Source organism: Physeter macrocephalus, chromosome 10 (genome assembly GCF_002837175.3).
Source record: "Physeter macrocephalus isolate SW-GA chromosome 10, ASM283717v5, whole genome shotgun sequence".
Classification (NCBI taxonomy): Eukaryota; Metazoa; Chordata; class Mammalia; order Artiodactyla; family Physeteridae; genus Physeter; species Physeter macrocephalus.
This window is the reverse complement of record NC_041223.1, coordinates 53,382,633-53,401,451: the sequence shown is the minus strand read 5'-3', so window position 1 is coordinate 53,401,451 and position 18,819 is coordinate 53,382,633. Positions and strand designations below refer to the sequence as shown.

At 37.4% G+C, this 18,819-nt stretch overlaps 1 protein-coding gene across 13 annotated transcripts in view; it reads right to left on the bottom strand.

The window, feature by feature from the left end:
• The window catches only part of PDSS2 (decaprenyl diphosphate synthase subunit 2), a 279,796-nt gene that overhangs the window by 97,748 nt on the left and 163,229 nt on the right, over positions 1-18,819 (bottom strand). For all 13 annotated transcript variants that reach the window (XR_008618390.1, XR_008618391.1, XM_024115522.2 and 10 more), the window contains exon 4: positions 9,385-9,459. Coding sequence is in view for 11 of the 13 variants with exons in the window: in XM_024115522.2 (XP_023971290.1) it covers positions 9,385-9,459 (75 nt within the window). In the remaining 2 variants the exon portion in view is untranslated. The remainder of the gene's footprint in view (positions 1-9,384; positions 9,460-18,819) is intronic.

Genomic DNA, 18,819 nt, shown 5'->3' with positions numbered 1-18,819 from the left:
TTAAGGAACCTCCATACTATTCTCCATAGTGGCTGTATCAATTTACATTCCCACCAACAGTGCAAGAGGGTTCCCTTTTCTCCACACCCTCTCCAGCATTTATTGTTTGTAGATTTTTTGATGATGGCCCTTCTGACTGGTATGAGATGATATCTCATTGTAGTTTTATTTGCAATTCTCTAATGATTAATGATGTTGAGCATTCTTTCCTCTGTTTGTTGGCAATCTGTATATCTTCTTTGGAGAAATGTATATTTAGGTCTTCTACCCATTTTTGGATTGGGTTGTTTGTTTTTTTGATATTGAGCTGCATGAGCTGCTTGTAAATTTTGGAGATTAATCCTTTGTCAGTTGCTTCATTTGCAAATATTTTCTCCCATTTTGAGGGCTCTGTTCCATTGATCTATATTTCTGTTTTTGTGCCAGTACCATACCATCTTGATTACTGTAGCTTTGTAGTATAGTCTGAAGTCAGGGAGTCTGATTCCTCCAGCTCCGTTTTTCTTTCTCAAGATTGCTTTGGCTATTCGGGGTCTTTTGTGTTTCCATACAAATTGTGACATTTTTTGTTCTAGTTCTGTTAAAAATGCCAGTGGTAGTCTGATAGGGATGGCATTGAATCTGTAGATTGCTTTGGGTGGTACAGTCATTTTCACAGTGTTGATTCTTCCAATCCAAGAACATGGTATATCTCTCTATCCATTTGTATCATCTTTAATATCTTTCATCAGTGTCTTATAATTTTCTGCATACAGGTTTAATTTCCCTTACAAATTTTTCATCATTAGTGTATAGGAATGCAAGAGATTTCTGTGCATTAATTTTGTATCCTGCTACTTTAACAAATTCATTGATTAGCTCTAGTAGTTTTCTGGTGGCATCTTTAGGATTCTCTATGTATAGTATCATGTCATCTACATATTCTTTTTAAGTGAATATAAAACATTTACCGGGATAGTTCATATCTGGACCATAAAACAACTCTCAATAAATTTAGAATAATTCAAACCATATAAAATGTTCCCTAGTCACAATGGTATTATAAATCAATAACAGAAAGACATTTGTAAAATCCCAAAATATTTGGAAAATAAATAACGAACTGTTAAATAATCCATGAGTCTAAGGAAGAGAAAAGAGAAATTAGTAAGTAGCTTGAACTGAATGGAAATGAAAAACAACATAATGGAAGTTTGTGGGATCCCACTAAAGTAGCACTTAGATGGAAATTCATTGCACTAAATACAATATTAGAAAAGAAATCAGAGTTCAAATACATGATTTCAGCTTAAAAAATAAGAAAAGAAGAGGAAATAAAACCAAAGCAATCAAAGGAAAGAGATTGTAAAAATCAGAGTTAAAAATCAATGTAAAAGAACGAAAAAATAGAGAAAGTCAATGAAACCAAAAGCTGGTGCTCTGAAATCAATAATATTGTTAAGCCTCTAGGAAAATTAGAGAGAAGATACAAATTACCAGTATCAGAAATGAGAGAAGTGATATTACTGCAAATTCTACAGATATTAAAAGGATAATATGGGAATATTATGAAGAACTTTAGGCCAATAAATTTGACAACTTAAATTAAATAGAGTTTCTTTGCAGGGCACAAACTACCAAAATCTACTCAAGAAGAAATACATAACCTAAATAGTATGACACTTTTAAGCAACTGAATTTGTAGTAGGAAAAAAAAAAAACAAAAAAACTTTCCCATAAAGAAAGATCCAGATGGTTTCATTAGTGAATTCTATCAAATATGTAAGGAAGAAACAGTACTAATTCTACACAAAATCTTTCAAAAAATCAAAGAGGAAATACTTCCCAATTCATTTTGAGGCCAGCATTATCTTGATATTGACAAAAGACAAAGACATTACAAAGAACTGAAAAAAACACACCTTATTCCTCATGAATAAAAATGTAAACATTAACAAAATTTTAGAGTATCAAATCCAACAATATAGAAAAGGGTGACTGCATCATGATCAAGTGAGGTTTATTCCAGGAACGCAAGGCTGATTTAACACTTGAAAATCAATCAATTAAGTCATGATATTAACAGACTAAAAAAGAAAATCCCCAAAGAGAAGAAAACTAAAAATATATATATATATATGATCACCTCAGTAGCTCCAGAAATAAAAATGGTCAAAACCTAACATTAATTTCTGATAAAAAAAACCCTCAGGAAATTAAGAATATAAGGGAACGTATTCACTAATCAAGAGCCTCTATCAAAACCCAAACCCAAACCCAAACCAAAATCTGCAGCTAACATCATACTTAATAGTGGTCAAATATTGAATGTTTTCCTCCTAGCATCAGGAGGAAAGCAAGGATGTCCATTCTCACCACTTCAACATTATACTGGAGGGTCTAGTTGTTGGATCTGGGATTTGCTTTTATCCTACATACATACAACCTAGTGAGTTAGTCTGTTACTGTTTTGCTGTTTTGTGGATGCTAACAGAAGACATAAGACTCCTGGTTCAGAGATAAAGGACTTTATTATTTATGGCACAGGAAGAAGCATGTGCATTAGCATATTTGTGTTGGTTACCCTTTACCCCAAATCCTGCAGGGGCAATGCAATGGGCTCAGATGGATGCTATGCCTTCAGTGGATTTATGTTACAGCTAAAGAACACTGAGTTTGGGGGATTCACTGCTTTTGCAGGAAGGAGTGATATATATATATTTATTATCTTGATTGTGATGATAGCTTCACTGGTGCACCCATATATCAAAACATATCAGATAGTGTACTTTAAATATTTGCAGCTTACTTACATCAATAAAACTGTCAGAAAAATGAGAAAAACCTTCCATTCCAAGCATTCTAGGCCTTTCTATATCATTAATTTAACAAATATTTTTGGGCTACTACTAATGTGCTAGGCATCGTGCTGATATTGGGAATACTATGGTAAACAAAATCCTTCCTCCCATGGAGTTTATATTCTTGTAGGAGGAGACTGAAAGTAAACAATAAGAAAAACATCAGATGGTGGCTACTGTGATTAAGATAAAGAGAATTAAGTAGGGTGGCTACTTTAGATTGGGGGTGGGTCATCTCTCTGAGAAGATGATACCGATGTAGAGATATGAATATCAAGAAGGGGCCAACAACGTTGAAGTGGGAGAAGAGCACCTCTGACCTTCATCATTATTTTGGCTTTCTAACTGTTCTCATTTCCCTCCTATCTCCTGTAAGCCACGCTGAATTAACTTCCCCAAAGGTTAATATGATCATGTAATTACTGTGTTTAAAAACCTTGATTCTCTCTCTTATCTCAATTACTAAAAAGTATATTAGCTCTACATTCCAGCATTATGAGTCTTCTCGCATATGAAAAAACCTACTTTTCCAGTGTTCTCACTATTCCTTTATTCTAACATGGAGAAAGCCCTGATCTTATGTATGCTTCCCTACTTTTGATCATGCTGTTTCTTCTGCTTGAAATGCCATCCTTCTCCTCAAGGATGCCATCAGTAGACAGCCTACCTATCCTTAAATGTCTGTCTCAAATATCACATTCTCCTTAATATCTTTTCTGATTTTCCCAACCAGATGTAATTTTTGTTCACAATTCCCTCCTGTTATGTTTCTCAATGGGAAAAACTCAGCTTGCTCATTTTTTAAATTATATTTTAGATGGTGGCATAGGGCTTTGCAGATAGGAGATAATCCATAACTTCCTAGTGGACTGAATTATCTTACTTTTGTTTTATTTGAAAGCTGCATGAGAGCCAATAAAAAAAGATAAACTTAAAGATAAAACAGGGACTTCCCGTGGCGGTCCAGTGGTTAAGACTTCGCCTTCCAGTGCAGGGGGTGCAGGTTCAATCCCTGGTCAGGGAGCTAAGATCACACATGCCTCACGGCCAAAAAACCAAAACATAAGACAGAAGCAATATTGTAACAAATTCAATAAAGACTTTAAAAATGGTCCACATAGAGACTTCCCTGGTGGCGCAGTGGTTAAGAATCCGTCTGCCAATTCAGGGGACACGGGTTTGATCCCTGGTCTGGGAAGATCCCACATGCCGCGGAGCAACAAAGCCTGTGCGCCACAACTACTGAGCCCACGCGCCTAGAGCCTGTGTTCCGCAATGAGAAGTCACCACAATGAGAAGCCTGCACACCGCAATGAAGAGTAGCCCCTGCTCGCCGCAACTAGAGAAATCCCGCGCGCAGCAACGAAGACCCAATGCATCCATAAATAACAAATAAATAAATAAATTTATTTTTAAAAAAATGGTCCACATCAAAAAATCTTTAAAAAAAGAAAAAGATAAAACAAATAAGTGGATAGAAGTTATCTTGCCCCACAAAAACAATGATATTCCTCATAAGAGAATAATCTACTGGAAATATAATGTGTTTAGAAAAAAATAGAACAGACCTTTACAATTTCAGTGACTCTGTTAAAATCAGTTCTTTTCCAAGACAATTGGATTCTCTTTAAAACCCTCTCACTTTCCTGAGACTGGGACCAAGCTAACATGAGCAGAACCTCTGAAAATAGGGAAGAAGTCTGCTGTTATCCATCTCAACACCAACATGGGTTGAAGACACATGCCTTACAGAGGACCTTGATTAGACTCCTAAGGAGGGAGCAGGAGTGGATGGGAGATAAACAATAAAAAATCAGAAAAAGAGTGTGTTGGGATCCCCAAGATCACCCCCAGGTTTGATGGTTTGTGAGGAGGATACACAGGACTTAGCATATAGTTGAACTCACAGGTGTAGCTTATTATACAGCAAAAGGATACAAAGTAAAACCAGCAAAGGAAAAAGGTGCAGAGATGAAGTCTGGAGGAAACCAGGTGTAAACTTCTAAGAATCCTTTCTCTACCAGTGGAGTCACACAGGATGTGAATAATTCCTCCAAGAATTAACATGTATGAAAACATATGTGAAATGCTGTCTAGCAGGGATATTCACTGGAGACTCAGTTTTCAGAGTTTTTGTTGGAATTGGTGATGTAGGTAACCTCTGCCTAGCATGTACCAAAATTCCAGACTCCCAGAAGGAAAGCAGGTGATCAGTATAAATAACATTGTTTGCAGAGACAATTTAGGTACAGTGAACTGCCCTTATCAGTTAGAGAATGGTGGAAACATCCCTAAAATCCAAGGGCCAACCTTACAAGTAGTTTTTCTATGGACAGTAGTCCTTTTCTGCATAGGGATATATTGAAAATATTCTTATTTTTTAAATTCAAGGATCTCACTTTCAGATTTTTTTTTAGCAAAGAGTATGAAATAGGGCAAAGTTATGTACACTAAAATGTTCATCACAATATTGTTTAAATTAGTAAAAAAAAAAAACACACAGGGGCTTCCCTGGTGGCGCAGTGGTTGCGCGTCCGCCTGCCGATGCAGGGGGGCCGGGTTCGCGCCCCGGTCTGGGAGGTTCCCCCTTGCCGGGAGCGGCTGGGCCCGTGAGCCATGGCCGCTGGGCCTGCGCGTCCGGAGCCTGTGCTCCGCAGCGGGAGAGGCCGCAGCGGAGGGAGGCCAGCATACCACCAAAAAAAAAAAAAAAAAAAAAACACAAAAAAACACACACAAGTGTCTAAAAACTGTGGACTGGTTCAGTAAATTATAGTACAGTAGTATGAAGAAATATTAAACAGCCATTAAATATTTTTGAAGACTTTTAATAACAAAAATGACTATCCTGGAGAGTAAATCAGGATGAAAAATTATATGTACAATAATAACTCAAAAATGTGAGAAATACAGAATGAAATCTAGAAGGAAATACACTAGAATGTAATCATGATTCATTTCTGGGGGATGGCTTATATAAAATAATTTTTATTTTCCTCGACCTTTTCTGTACTTTCAATTGTTATTTAATGAACATGTATTTACTTTTCTAATAAGAAAATAAGTTATAATAATAAGATAATTGCGTTAAAAAGATTTTAGATATAATGGCCTATGGATTCAAAGCAAATTTTGCTAAAATGTAAAATATTTAGCATGCACAGTAATACGAATACAATGACTAGGGAACTCTTAGGATGGCAAACGACCATTTAAAGTGCATTTTTTCTATTTGATGTGCTTCTTTCTTCGATTAGCTAACAAAAAAAGAAAAAGCAGGTAAAGGGAAGGGAGATATAAACACTAAAGAAAGCACAATGGCTAATTTTTATTTCAAGGAAGAAATGGTTCGCAAACTAGCAAACGCAGAAATAAAAACGTTATTTTTCAATGGACAGAAAATAACAAGGATGAATTTCCTAAATAACACTGAATCTCAATTTATGTACAATCTGTTAAGTATTACTAACATAAGTCACATATATTTTCATAGTTTTAAGGAGGATTAGGTAATTACAAACTTCTGGAGAAGGTGATTTCTAACATATTCAGTTACAATTCCCCTCCATTTGTTTTAATGCATCTACCCTAGTCACAGAGATACTACTCCACAGAAAGCTATTTTTATACTACCCAGCTTCTCCATCACTGTATTAAGAAGCCATATAGAAAACAGACCACTATTGTATCCTCTTATCCCTGGAGAGATGAAATGGTTTGCAGCTTATTTTAAATCACAAAGCAATTCTTTTGTGTACTGAATTGGCCCCAGGCTACGGAGGTTGTGCAATTCACTTCCCACATGACCTCCACTTGTGGCTGCTTCCCAATCTTGTCAGAACATGAAAACCTTGAAGGCACTCCATGTGGGGGGCAGTGCTCTCTCTGCCTCTGAAAGGATTCCTGGGCCAAGTTAGAAAAACCAGATTATGAACAGCCACTGTAATGGCAAGCGCATGCAGAAGGGGAAAAAAAAAAAGCTCAGAATTTTTCTGGTTAGGAAGGGAAATGTGGTTAACCTAAATTGGACCTAAAGAGCAAATGGAGGCATCAAGAAGCACTCCCACTGCTTCAGTTCAACTATGCATTTTTGTTTCCGTTATAAAAAAAGAACAGCTCTTTAAATGGTTTGGCTATATTCAGAAATGTAACTGCTTAAAAAAGTTCTCAAGTGTTTGAAAGGACTGTGTTTGGGAAGGTGGTGGGGAAAGAGGGCAGATGACAAAGCGTTGCTAGAGTCTTTTGAGTAAAACTTAAATTAGATAATCAAAGTCAGCAACTGGTGCTTGCTAAGTGATGGTTCATGTATGATCAACAGTCCTTCAAAGACTTTGCTGCTGCCTCTCTTCTCTTTCCCAGGAAGAAAGAGATTATATAGGACTTGGAGTCAAAAAACCTGGGTTCAGATCATGCCACTGTCAAACATGCATTAACAATTTCCAGACAATATGCTTTCTTGGCATTTGTCATCTCTGAATTTTAGGCTTTTCCTCTATAAAATGGGTACCAACAAATGTCACCCTTTTCATAGGTGATTATGTAGAAAGAAAGTATAAGCAAACTGTGAAGTGCTAAGCATTTTTATTGTTGCTAGTAGGTCTGATTGAAATATAAAAAGTACTTAACAAATGTTCACAAAATTATTAATAAACTGGAGTAATTATAGTGGACAAATGGTAAGAGTGAATAAGTCAAGAACCTTAAAATCAACAATAACACTTTCACTTAAAACTTAACAGGCATTTAACTATAAAACATTAATATCTTATATGGAACTACACTGAACACCTTAGAAATATCCTCGGGGGAAAACCAATGCTTCAGCTGCCAGATGAGGTCACTGTAATCATCATATATGGTAGGATCTCAGGTATGACAGAGGCATGCTAGCAAATCAGGTTTCATTAAGGTTACAGAGGCAGTGAATGAGAGGTTAAGAGCCTGAGCTCTGAAGTTCAATCTCAACTAACAAGCTGTATGACTATGGGCACATTACTTAATCTTTTCTAAGCCTCAGTTTTCACAGATGTAAAATGGGGAGAGCAGCAGTATCTGCTAGCAGGATTACTGTGAAGACTTTAAGGAAGAAACAGGTGAATTACTTACCACAGTGTTACTTGCTTACCTACCATCGTCTTCATCATACTATATACAAGGTGTCTTTTTATGAGTGGAACTAGACCAGGAGTCCTCCATTTTACAATCTCCTATTGACCTTCAGCCATGGTAGAGAACTATGGTATGTTTTTGAAAAACACAGCAAAGGGGGTCTACTGTGGTCATATACCCTGCCAGGTCCCCACACAGCACTATGCTGCTTAGGTGAAGTTCGATATGCCTGCCAGGAACTATGGTTCCCAGAACCAAATGTTAGCAGATGTTCAAGGTATAATTCTTCATATTTTACTAACCACTCTCTGAACCATCCAGAATCTCTGGGTTATACTTTTAAATAATTTCATATCCAAGTTGCTCATGCCCTATGTTTCACTTCTAGTAAAATTTATCTTTCTTTTTTCAAATGGAAATGTCCAAAAGCTTAAGATGTGCATACATGCATATTTTTTTCTAATTTGCAGTGAGTGAAATCTTGCTAATGCAGAAGCTAAAGAAGTTAGAATAATGAAACACTAATATAGGAGTCCCTTATAATATTATATAACATGTTAACTGATGGTGGTGGTCAATGAAGCAATTGCTTCACATTCAATATCATGCTGAAATGAAATAACTGCCTTTTTTTTTTTTTTTTTTTTTGTGGTATGCGGGCCTCCCTCTGTTGTGGCCTCTCCCGTTGCGAAGCACAGGCTCTGGACGCGCAGGCTCAGCGGCCATGGCTCACGGGCCCAGCCGCTCCGCGGCACGTGGGATCCTCCCAGACCGGGGCGCGAACCCGGTTCCCCTGCATCGGCAGGCGGACGCGCAACCACCGCGCCACCAGGGAAGCCCGAAATAACTGCATTTTAAGGAAATAAAACGTAACCCTTTTTGAGATGTCCTGCTAAATGAGTCAAAAAACCTTAATTCTAGATCTATAAAATTAATCAAAATAATCCAACTGTGCAATCATCTTACATCTTATCACAGAGAATTTAATAATGCAGTAAATTCTGGATCTTGGATATAAAAGACATTCCTCCCTCATGCCCCCAACAGTCACCTTCTTGGGACCATGTCCACTCTTTTGGGACATGGAAAGCCCCTTCTTCTGAGGAAAGGCTGGGTCCAGCCACCTCAGCGTGAGCTGCTTCTCCAGCCTGCCTGCCTTTTTGACAGTGCTACCTGCCAGCCAGAAGCATCCTGGTGTCTTCTGGGCTGCTGAAGATTGAACAGACTTTGAATCCAGCCAGAGGATAAGAGGTTGTTTTAATTGGCTAAATCTGCTATGTGCAAAACATATGACCATGAATTTGTAGCCAAAACACTAATCTAAAAAAATGTCACGAACAATTTAAACACAAAACAAAATGATATTTTTGCTTGTCAGTTCTACCTTTGCCACAAGGGTTTTTAACCTAACATTTTATAATGACTACCAAATCTTTACCTTTGCTGAATTAGAATTTTCATGGTATACTCCTTGTACCAAATCCATAAGAGCACTTGCTAGAAGTTCCACAACCTAAAAAACAAGAAAAAAATCAAAAGAAACAATTTAAAAAATGTATCCCTATTTTTACCTCAGAATGCTTCACAAGGCTTAGTAGCAAGGCAGTATTATGCTTGATAGAAAAAAAAAAAATGGGGTTAGGTGCAAAGATCCTGGCAAATGGCATTGCCCACCTGGATATTAGAGCTGTGATACAATAGTTCCGGTCATAATTCAAGCCAAAAAAAAAATCTTGTAAGCATAGCATTTAATATATGTGAAAATCTAGTAATAGCCATGTTGAACATAAGCTTAAATTTCAGATAACTAATGAAAAATTTTTAAAAATTAATTTATTTTTGGCCGCGTTGGGTCTCCGTTGCTGCGCGTGGGTTTTCTCTAGTTGCGGCGAACGGGGGCTACTCTTCGTGGCTGTGCGCGGTCTTCTCATTGCGGTGGCTTCTCTTGTTGTGGTGCACAGGCTCTAGGTGCGCGGGCTTCAGTAGTTGTGGCACGCGGGCTCTAGAATGCAGGCTCAGTAGTTGTGGTGCATGGGCTTAGCTGCTCCACGGCATGTGGGATATTCCTGGACCAGGGATCGAACTCGTGTGCCCTGAATTGGCAGATGGATTCTTAACCACTGTGCTACCAGGGAAGTCCCTCAGATAACTAATGAAATCTTAATCCAATTTATTTGCTGAATGTTTATTTCTGTCAGGTGGATACTTTTTCAATATCCCCATTCTGGGAGGCATCACAATGCTAATTTTCATACGTAATACAGAGAGAAAAGCAACCTTTCTAACGTGTTCATTCTGTTGTACTAAAAATGCACTGTGGATATATTTGGTGTAGGGCCCCTGGGTCAAATGTACCATAAACACTGAAAATTTTTACAGAACTGTAAAACTGAAATTGTATCATCAAACCTGTATTATTTTCAAGGCCCAGGCTATTAAAAAAAATCAAACAAAATCAAAAGCTTTGAACTTGTTCCAGAATGTAAAACAAGCAGAAAATAGTAAATGGTCTCTTTGGAACTACTGTACAATTTAGAGTTGTTTGCATAAACCATCTTAATTCAAGAGGATAAAACAGTGGTATTTATTATAATGTTCAGTGCAGCCATTTCAAACAAGAATTCCTCAAGGCAACCCTACCCGCTTCTTAAGAAGTCTTAGTATCTTATATACTTAGCTTCCTATGTTATGCAGTCCTGTATCAGATTTCCACTCTTTGCTTCCTAAAGTTTAGCTCAGTTTTGACTGAATTAAAAGATTTTGTTTCAGCTTTTATCATTCTTGTAATTGAAGACATTATTAAGCCAAAGGATACAGACCCAAACAACAAGAAACTTCAATCTCAGGTACCCTGGATTTAATAAACATTTTCTTAGAGGCAAATGACATTAATTTGTAGAAAGATATGCTTTAAAATTTTAACACATAAGCATTTATCTCCAAATTTATATTTACATGCATCCTGCACAACACACACAAGGCTGCCGATATGGAAATTTTGCTGATTAAAGGGATTATTTTTTTCTAGCTCTGCAGATGGGTAAATTTGTAAGACCTATACAAAGTCTTTTTTTTTTTTTTAAATCGCATTGCCCTTTAGGTAACCAAATACTTAAGAAATATTGTAGCAATATGAGCTGCAGAGGAACTGCGAGGACAATGATCCTACAGTGTTACCAGATGTGTTGAGTTATTTAAGTGGGGAAAGAGAGAAAAATGAATGGATTTTTTCCCCCCTGAAGGTATCAGATAAGCTCTACTCCCAAATCCAGGAGGATAGAGTATTGCCAATAGGTCTATGAAAGACTGTAACTAAATGCACAGCATCAGATTGGATTACAGTTTACACAAGCAACATCCCAAGATCCCTCTGATGGCTGGACACATAATACAGATCAATCAGTCACTAAGAAATGTTATGGTTTTGAAACAGTTTGAGGTCTGAGACCAGCACTGGTAAAGTGAAGAGGGATTTACAAAAAGGAAGTCCGACACTAATTGTAACAATGGATCTGGTTTTGGATAAACAGAGTTTTCCTTTATTTCCCTGAAATTCCAGGCCAGGAAGAAGCAACAAAAACTTTTTTTTTTTTTTTTTGCGGTACGCGGGCCTCTCACTGCTGTGGCCTCTCCCGTTGCGGAGCACAGGTTCCGGACGCGCAGGCTCAGCGGCCATGGCTCACGGGCCTAGCCGCTCCGCGGCATGTGGGATCTTCCCAGACCGGGGCACGAACCCGTGGTCCCCTGCATCGGCAGGCGGACTCCCAACCACTGCGCCACCAGGGAAGCCCCAACAAAACCTTTTTATTCTCCAATTCTTTTTCTGTTAATGCAATTAGCAATATATGTAGATCTGTACTCACAAGTTTATAATTTATAAATGACCTGTACTTCCAAACGGCCATCCTTTCTTAAGCAGAATACACCTCCACTGCCAACAGCAACCATCAAGGAAAAAGCTTTGGACTTCCTTAGGTTAACAAGTCCAGGAAGGCAAGAGAGTATAAAAAGCAGTCTAGCCTAGGGGAGTTGAATATGTCCCAGGCAAAAGTGACTTAACCAGCACACACTTAAATCCACTGCCTGAAATGTTTACTTTTAAAATTATACCAAAAAGAGATGTGTTTAAGTATTATCCTCCTTTAAAATTGCAAATATTTCTAGGAAGACCACAGGGCTAACAGCCCATACATACGTTAACAAGACCATTTAAATGATCTCATCTTTTTTTTTCATTACATGGTTTACTACCACAGGCATTCACCTGTTTAGATAACTACTGTACTTAAATACAAGAAGGCACCTGCTGGGACTTCCCCAGTGGCTCAGTGGTTAAGAATCCGCCTGCCAATGCAGGGGACACGGGTTTGAGTGCTGGTCCAGGAAGATCCCACATGCCAAGGAGCAACTAAGCCCGTGCGCCACAACTATTGAGCCTGCGCTCTAGAGCCTGTGAGCCACAACTACTGAGCCTGCACGCCACAACTACTGAAGCCCGCGTGCTCTGGGGCCCATGTGCCACAACTACTGGGCCCGTGTGCTGCAACTAATGAAGCCTGCGCACCTAGAGCCCATGCTCCTCAACAAGAAGCCACTGCAATGAGAGAAGCCCACGCACTGCAATGAAGAGTAGGCCCTGCTCGCCGCAACTAGAGAAAAGTCTGCGCGCAGCAACAAAAACCCAACGTAGCCAAAAGATAAATTAAAAAAAAAAAAAAAAAAGCACTTGCTTAATGAGCTCCTCCCTTCCCTCAGATTACTGAGGAATGATTTGTTCAAGCAACCTAAAACGGTAGCAAGGATAACGTCAGCCAGAAGAGAATCTAGAGCTCAACTGCCAGACTGTCTGAGACTAAGAGTCCCTGTCCCAGACTTTTTGGTGCTCCAGAGAAAGACCAAGGACTTCTGTTCCAAGCCCAGGGGGGCAAGCAAACACTTTCTATTAGAAAAAGTGGGTTTTAATTCAACAACAGAACACAGGAAAAGACTATTTTAACCAAAATCAGAGGTCTCTGTAACATTGACTTGTTGCATCCTGAAACATTATTTCAGATTATATGACTGTCACTAACACTATTATAAAGTTTAGTTTACCTGCCTAGAGAGTAATCAAATAGGAGATATGTTTCTTCATTTCTGCATTTCTGGAGGTTGTGAGAATAGCAGAATTGCTTACCTGTACATGCAAATGCAAATATGCTTTTTTCTTTGATTTGTGTCGTGTTTAACTCTACAGCAATGTCATACACTATCTCCCAATCTTCTAAGTAACACCTTAGATTTCAGTGAGCCAGAAGTGGTAACCATTCACAATGTCAGTGTCATGAGCTGGTTTCTCCTGCCACCTCGTTTTTGGCTACCAGAGAGAAGGTTGCATAGGAAAGGAAGTGGACATCAAATTGCTGTTCTCAAGCAAACAGCAATCTCCGTTGATCTCTCCCATTTTAATCACTACCCTCTCATCAAAGATAAGGAATAGGTAGTATTCAGATCTGTCTGAACCTTAGCACAATTACAGATCCAATATAACTGACCTTTGGAATGAATTTCTTAAATGGTTAATTTACAGGACAAATTTTACCAACTTCAAGGGAATATGCAACTGCTTCCTTCTTTATCTTTTGGCAAGGGTAACTACAATTCAGTGATTTTTTTAAACTGAAAAACTAAAGTGATGCATACCCTTACAAAAGGTGTTGTAATTATTATATAATAAAATTATATAATTATATATTAATATAATTAATAATACATATATTAATATATAAATATAATAATAATATATAATATATATTATAATATACAATAATAAAAATATAAATATAATGTTAATTATATATTATATAATTATAATAAACTTCTCGACTTAAAAATTAGAAATTGAGAGAAGTAGGAGGTGGTAATGACCAAATGGCCAAAAAACATCCTCACTTACTGCTATACAAAGATGTCTATAACATATTCTTAAGGAAACGAAAAAGAAAAGCTTGTTACAAAACAGAACAACATGATAGGTATTTTTAAAACAAAAATGAGGTCAATCTATGTGTTCATATATGCTGAGAAAAAAGTCTGAAACAGCAAAATATAATAATGATAATCTGTAAGTGGTAAGATTCTAGATGTTTTTAATTAAAATTTTTTCTTCAACTTTTCTGAATTGCTTAAATGTGTAATTGCTTAGTATATAATGTACTACATTTTCTCTCCTTTTATTAGTTTGCTTTCATAATCAGATGAAATAAACCTACTTCTAGGGGGTGGGACGGGAAGAAGCATACCCTGTTTCAGTCTCAGAAAGGCTTCAAGCTAAGCTGTGTCCACAAATTGATTTATGGAATATAGCAATCAATAGTCTCTGGATTAGCAAAAATTAGATCAGTAAGTGGTGATAAGCCTTCTGTGCAGACAACTTGTGCTTTCTCAATAAATGTGATTCAGGAGTACTGTCAGTCAGCATTTGACAGATGGAATAGACTCAACAGAGTTGTACATGTTTCACTAGTAAACCAGACCACTTCGGTTAGAGCAAAGGAGCGCCTATCCTAAATTTAAAGTAAAATACAACTAAATCTTTAGAAAAATGTTAATTATAAACTAATGCGGCCCAACTGAAACTCAAGTCAGCATAAGCTGAGTTGATGTCATAAGGTCGTATAGTTGTATTTTAATTCACTTTTAAAAGGTTGCTATGTACTTAATTTGCTTGGTATACTAAAACTGTGGAGGCTACTACAGATTTATAATCGTCTTTCAAAAACTTGCACTGGGAAGGTTATTTTAATGACATTTTTTACTACAGCGTGGAATGACAGGACAATAGTGTGATGCATCACTCTATTTGGGAGACAAATGAACACACAGCCCCTCAGTCTCTAGTACTCTTAACAGCTGCTAGCAAAGGAAACAGTCATGTGTGTGCACGCATCTGCAGTTCTGATGGCATTAATTACACACAAATCTATTGCACTCCTCCCCCAATCCCCAGGAACAAATAGCAACGCATGCAGCAGTAGCAAAGGTAAAACATCCTGGAGGGAAAATTAATTCTCATATACATCTTGGGAGGAACAAAAGACAGATTTAGTGTAAATATGTTCTTTTCAAAGTGCTTTGGCATTTGAAGGGATATTGTCAAGATTTTCTTTTTAAGCCACAAAAACTATATTGTCAATGAAAATATTTTACAGAAAAATACTTTTATAGATGAAGGATGCTGAACAGCCTGCTAATGGTAACCAGAGTGGTTAGCTTCACTCTTCCGTTCCTCTTCATACAAATGGAGCACAAAGTATTTGAGAGTTGCTTTTAACGAAGAAAGATTTACCTACATTACCAAGGTGAGGTAGAGAAGGACTGGTAAAGGAGTAGCGCTCTCCCATAGAGACCAATAATATCTAACATTTGTAAAGCACTTTATCATTTACAAACTGGGTTTAAGCAAACTATCTGGTTCCAGGTAGAGTCCTCAGTGCCCAGCCAGATCTTCCAGGCTGGCAGCCTCGCTGGAGAAGCAACTTCTGAAGAACATGGGGAGCAGAAGCAGTGGCCAAATAAGGGGTGAATCTACTCACACACCACCTGGGCACACACAACCCAGATGAGCCCTAATCTGCATGCTGATTAATATAAATGAGTGGCTTTAATAAGCCACTGATGAAGTCTGTGAAAGAATGGTTCTCTCCACTCCTTCCTGCCAGACAAGGACCACGTTTAATGAAGACAATGATGAAAGGTCTGTTGCAGTAAACATACCACTAACTCACAGGAGTTCTGGAAGAAGCTTCTAACTCGGCTTTTTGAAGGGAGCCTTTTCAATGCTGCCAAATGTGTAAGGCCGTGCTTATTTGTGGGAGGGATGGCAATCTGTTCTAGTGAGCTGGGAACTTCTTTCTGGCTAAGGGGGAAGAGCAGAGAGAGGAATGGCACTACCAGTAGGACAGGTGCAGCAAAAACTAAGCAAATTGGTAATCTTAATTTTTAATTTAGAACAGCTGATACATTGGTTTTAAACTCTAACTACTGGTAACATTTGTCAAAAGGGTTCATGAAAATTCAGTGAACTCCAGAAAAGTAAAATCACAGCTGATAAAACTTAAAATAGTCCACACATTCAGGAAAATGGCTTGAGTATGAAGTGTTGAAATTTAACATTATATCGGCTGGTGCACTCATTTCAGAAACATTTGCTGATAGCCTACTATGTACGTGGCACTGTACTAATGAGCCTAGTGATGGCCATATAAAGGCCATTTATTTGTCTTTGATCACCTAGAGGATTAATACACAGATAAGCTGCATGACCTTGGGCCAGCACATCACTTCTCTGGGCCTCAGTTTGCATATCTAGGTAAGAGGTCTCTGTGCTTTATCAACAGTAAGCCCCATGATCAGAAACACCTAAATGTGCAGCTGCATACATTTTTTTATTCATAACAATTGTAAGGAATAGTCAATTTGCCAAAAATGTGGATTTCTTTTACTAGCAATTCAAAAGTAATCCAAAAAAGTTGTTCACTTTTTGAATGAAGGTGCATGCTTCTTGGCCTTGTCACTTAACAATGAAAAATATCATTTATTTATTTAAACCATGATTAGGTTCCTGAAAAGTGGCAGATAATTTAAAATGCTGACATCAAGATGAAACTTTTCAGAAGAAATAAAGAAAAAGGAGATGCTTTCCAGTAGGTTAAAAAAAGGTTGAGTCAAGTACCTTGCATTGCTACAAAAACTGTAAACAGTTGCTGAGGATCGCATGCTTAGTCATGAAACAAAGTAATTCTGTCTCTCATTATCATACAGCAGTCAGCTGCTTTATTTTCCACCTTCGCCAACATGAGAACTCCTGCACAGGAAGTCTGTTGGACTCAGGATGGTCCACGTTAATATGCTCTTTACTTAAGGGTACTGTTACACCATGTTTTGACTGGACTTTCTCTGAAGAGAATCATGTCTGCCATTTCAATGATCTGTACACTTTTCCCCACGTAACCGATAACCTACATTTTGCTTTCACTGCTTCATTTGAGGGCCCTCTCAGTGATGTTAACTAAGGTTATCCAAGTATGATTTTACTGAAAAGTTAATCCCACTTTTGAGACGTTTACAATGTGAATCTTCAGAACACCAGAATCATAGTACAGTATTTCGTGCAACTGAAAGGATGCTGCTGCCTAGAACACTGCCTAGTAGTACCAGCTTTCAAAATTTTTAAATTGTAACCCAGAGTCAGAACTATATTTTACATCATGACACAGTACATGCATACACGCATATGCACAAAAATGAGTGAAAAGTTCTATAAAACAAAAGTTTCATTATTCTTATTTTCTTTTGCATTTCATTAAAAAAAAGTGTTGATAGTGATTTACTAAAACGATTTCACCACCCACCAATAAACAGGATGTGATCTGTGGTTTGAACCATTATCTTACATCATGCTGATATATGTCATGTATAGCTCATACTTTGGTTAGCCATCTGAACTGCAAAACAAAGTCCTCAAATTTTCGACATGCAGTTTAAACATTGTTATTCTGAAATATATTTGTAGAGGTGTTAACTTCTTTATCACTTTATAACAAAGACATGTAAATTAACTGAGTGTAAACAGAGGCAGGATAAAACAGAATCATTCTTGGGTACTATGGGATATATTCTGTTAGAGTGCCTATCAATCTTGTTGGTTTATATTAACTGATGTTGACTATTAGCTTCAATCTTATTAGATTCATGAAAACAAATTGGTCTAGACCACATTGGCCAAAGAGTTTAAAATTTCAGGATTTTTCTGGAATTCACACATACATCTTGCAAATTCCAGGGATACCATGTCCTTTGGGTAACACAGTTCACCTTTCAGCACAATCAGTTCCTCTTCAAATTGCCACACTGAGAAGCAGATGTTTGTAATTTAGAGACATCCCAAGGTCGGCACTTCAAAGGCAGTCACAGAAATAAAAGCATGACTCATATGCATTAAAATCCATGCATCTTGTCTAAAACTGTAATTGTATTTCTTCCAAATACCTTCGCAGCTCTTCAAAATCTGTGATTCAATGAAATTCTAAAAATAACTGGCCCTACTAATACTGCATTCTAGAAAATTAGATAATCCGTTTTCCCCTCCTTTAAAAAAATTAGGTAGTAGAAACTTGAGACTAGCTGCATTGTAACCTTGAATCAAATAATGGATACCCTTGGGTTAGAAATTCTCAAATCTATAGATATACAATTGACTTTTAAACTGTTATCTCTAATGTTTAGCACATGCACACAAAATTTTTCGTTGAATTACCAATACTCTTCTAAGATTTGAATTCATTGTATAAATCTTAACTATTTCAAAATAAATTTGCACAGTTACCACTTTGTTCAAACACTATTTTCAGAAATTTACATCTGCATATCACCTTATGGCTTAAAGTACTTGAAAAAATAAAGCCTAAGTTTCTCATCACAAATCTGCCATAAAGATGAGTTCACTAATTTGGGGTATTACTTTATTTATTTATTTTTAAACATCTTTATTGGAGTATAATTGCTTTACAACGGTGTGTTAGTTTCTGCTTTACAACAAATTAGGGGGTTAGATTTTTTTTTTAACAGTTATAATTTTATTTTATTTTATTTATTTTTTTTAACATCTTTATTGGAGTATAATTGCTTTACAACGGTGTGTTAGTTTCTGCTTTACAACAAAGTGAATCAGCTATGGGGCGGGTATTACTTTAGATTGCTGAAATATGCATGTCAATCTTAAGATCTCTGACATTTATAAAACATTTTGGGTCTTCCCTGGTGGCGCAGTGGTTGCGCGTCCGCCTGCCGGTGCAGGAAAACCGCGTTCGCGCCCCGGTCTGGGAGGGTCCCG